Below are 2,954 nucleotides of genomic sequence, written 5' to 3'. Positions count from 1 at the left end.
CATATGCAATCGATTTGATATCAGATTATTGTTGAGTCAAGAAAAAAAGTCCCATCAAGTATACCAAAAAAATGGGTTGCGTTGTTGATATGGCTGGTGTTTCCACAGATCTTTTGAAGAGTAAGATCTTTCTGAAGAGTAAGAAAATAATTGGTACAGCACGTAGCTAGAGTCCAAGACTGCCTTGTCTGTTTTTTGGGGAATGAAAGCTACGTTGTCGGATCTCAGATCCAGAATGCGTTGAGAGTGACCCGTGACTGACAACATTGTACACACAGGAACTATTTGCTCCAGGCACCAGAACCCGTGACAATTTTTTGTGTTTTTACTTCCCCTGGCTAGCTTATAAGCAACAGCTCGAGGTTTGCACTGACAAACTAAGTTTTTCAAGGAGCCAATTTCGCCGGCAGAGCTCCACAAAGTAATTCATCATGGCATGGTTTCTATTGCTCTTCCCCTTCTCCCTCTTGTTTGTGCATTACTGGTTCACTGGGAAGGCAGGAAAAAAACATAAGCATGAGGGAGAAGACTGCCTCCAGCTCCCACCTTCGCCGCCGGCACTTCCCATCATCGGGCACCTGCACCTCATCGGCTCCCTCCCACACGTCTCCCTCCGCGGCCTCGCCAGGAGGCATGGCCCCGACGTGATGCTCCTCCGCCTCGGTGTCGTCCCGACGTTTGTCGTGTCCTCACCGCGTGCCGCCGAGGCGGTGCTGCGCACACACGACCACATGATGGCGTCGAGGCCCCGCTCCCTGGTCAACGACATCATCATGTACGGCGCATCTGATGTCGCCTTCGCGCCATATGGCGAGTACTGGCGGCAGGCAAGGAAGCTCGCCACCACTCACATGTTGAGTGCTAAAAAGGTGCGGTCTTTCCGCAGCGCCGTCATGGATGAGGTAATTCTTGTAGTCTTCCCGTCTTTGACAGAAATCTCTTGTAAAATCTAGTCCTACAAATTTCCGACCCTCCAAGCCAAGAAAAAATGGTTTTTGCATTACAAATATTAAAGTACTCATTTCCGAATAAAATGTGGGGGCGTGATCTGGTCTTATGTCAATCGTCTCAAGTCATAGCAATAGTCACCAACTCACATGCAACAAAGATCATAACCTTGAAGCATTTGAAGCAACCACTTAACACCATTAGGAGCATATAGTTTAACGCACGCAACTCACTCCCGCAACTGTAGTCTAAGAGACTGGACCACTGAGTGAACTGATTGACCCACGGGTTCACGGTTTCGCGGGTCGGACCACTAGCAAAGTCGCTTCCATGCAAATAAAAACCGTCATATTGAATTTACATTCAAAAATAATTTGTAACCAAAATTAACCTTAGATCATGCGAAGAAAAATAATATAAGTTTTCAATTTTCCGTCAGCTAAGAGTTTCATAAATGTTAGCTTCTCTTATGTTTTAAGATGCATGACATCTAGGTGAGCATAGTGATGGCAAAGATCAGTGATGCCGCAGCAGTAGGTGGTACTTTGGACATGAGTGAGCTGCTCAGGTCATTCGCGTATGACATGGCGTGTCGCATCGTGTCGGGGGAGTCCTTCCTGAAACAAAGACGGAGCAAGTTGTGCCAGGACCTTGCCAACGATACCTCACGGCTGCTAGGAGGGTTCAACGTGGAGGAGTACTTTCCAATATTGACTAGGGTAGGAGTGCTTAAAAGAGCAGTTTGTGCAAAGGCTGAGAGAGTGAGGCATAGATGGGCCGATTTGCTAGAAGAGCTGATTGATGATCATGAGAGCAAGGGAAAGTCCACATTTGATCATAAGGGTGGCGACTTCTTAGATATCCTATTGTCTGCTCAGGAGGAGTACGGTCTCACAAGAGATCACATTAAAGCTCTATTAACGGTAAGTAGAAATAATAGCTTCCAAATTATATATTGATATTTATATATATCTTACATAGTATCCTAATTAATTCATTCATATCCACAGGATGTATTTTTTGGTTTAACAAACACGTCATCTAACACCCTCGAATTCACCTTGGCCGAGCTCATGAGGAGGCCATGCCTGATGAGGAAGCTACAAGACGAGGTGAGGAGCATCGTACCCCTAGGACAAGAAACTGTCAGTGAAACCGACATCGACAAGATGACATACCTAAGGGCAGTTATAAAGGAGTCACTCCGGTTGTATCCTGTTGCGCCTTTCCTTCCTCCACACCTTGCCATGGGCGACTGCAATGTCGTTGGGTACATGGTTCCTGCTGGAACGCACATCCTCGTCAATGTATGGGCCATTGGTAGGGACTCCAACTCCTGGGAGGACGCGGAAGAATACATGCCAGAAAGATTTATAGACGAAGGCAGCGCTGTGCATGTCAACTTCAAGGGGAATGATTTCCAGTTCTTGCCGTTCGGGGCAGGACGAAGGATGTGCCCTGGTATAAACCTCGGAATCACCAATATCGAGCTTATATTGGCTAATCTCATGTACCATTTTGATTGGGAACTGCCAGCCGGGGTTGAGAGAAAGGACGTTGATATGGCAGAGGTGTTTGGGCTAACCGTGCGTCGAAAGGAGAAACTGATGTTAGTTCCAAAACCACGTATGTAGCCGCGAGAATAAAATATAAGCTAAATATTCTGTGTTATGTTGTTGCTAATAAATAAAGGGGAATTCCTGCTTGTTGTAAATCAGTTTCGAAAGTATTTGTCGATAGCTAAATATTTTGTGTTATGCCGTTTCGATGATCTTTTGGTAGTCTACTATGAAGACAAGTATACGTTTCCTTCTCTTCTTGGCTGACTGAACTAGCTCCGAGACGAGGAAGAGATCCTTGAAATCATGCACGACCCTTTATAAATCATGTCTGCATGCGTTGTGCAACAACCGGCTGGTAGTCCTTCATCTCAGGATGAGCGGGAGCGCAAATCATCCTTTAGAAGAGGACCAAAAGTTGGCTAATTCTTTAGAAGAGGACCAAAA

The 2,954-nt window shown here is 45.9% G+C and overlaps 1 protein-coding gene across 1 annotated transcript; it reads left to right on the top strand.

Moving 5' to 3' along the window:
* Nucleotides 1-380: 380 nt before the first annotated feature.
* Nucleotides 381-2,719, top strand: LOC123043109 (indole-2-monooxygenase). Its single transcript, XM_044465458.1, has 3 exons — nt 381-902; nt 1,443-1,871; nt 1,959-2,719. Exons 1-3 carry the CDS (start codon nt 432-434, stop codon nt 2,580-2,582), a joined length of 1,524 nt encoding a protein of 507 aa, XP_044321393.1. The 5' UTR covers nt 381-431; the 3' UTR covers nt 2,583-2,719.
* The last annotated feature ends 235 nt before the right edge of the window (nt 2,720-2,954 follow it).

The sequence above is a fragment of the Triticum aestivum genome, chromosome 2B, assembly GCF_018294505.1.
Source record: "Triticum aestivum cultivar Chinese Spring chromosome 2B, IWGSC CS RefSeq v2.1, whole genome shotgun sequence".
Classification (NCBI taxonomy): Eukaryota; Viridiplantae; Streptophyta; class Magnoliopsida; order Poales; family Poaceae; genus Triticum; species Triticum aestivum.
The sequence above is the reverse complement of the archived record's forward strand: the minus strand, read 5'-3'. Positions and strand labels throughout refer to the sequence as shown.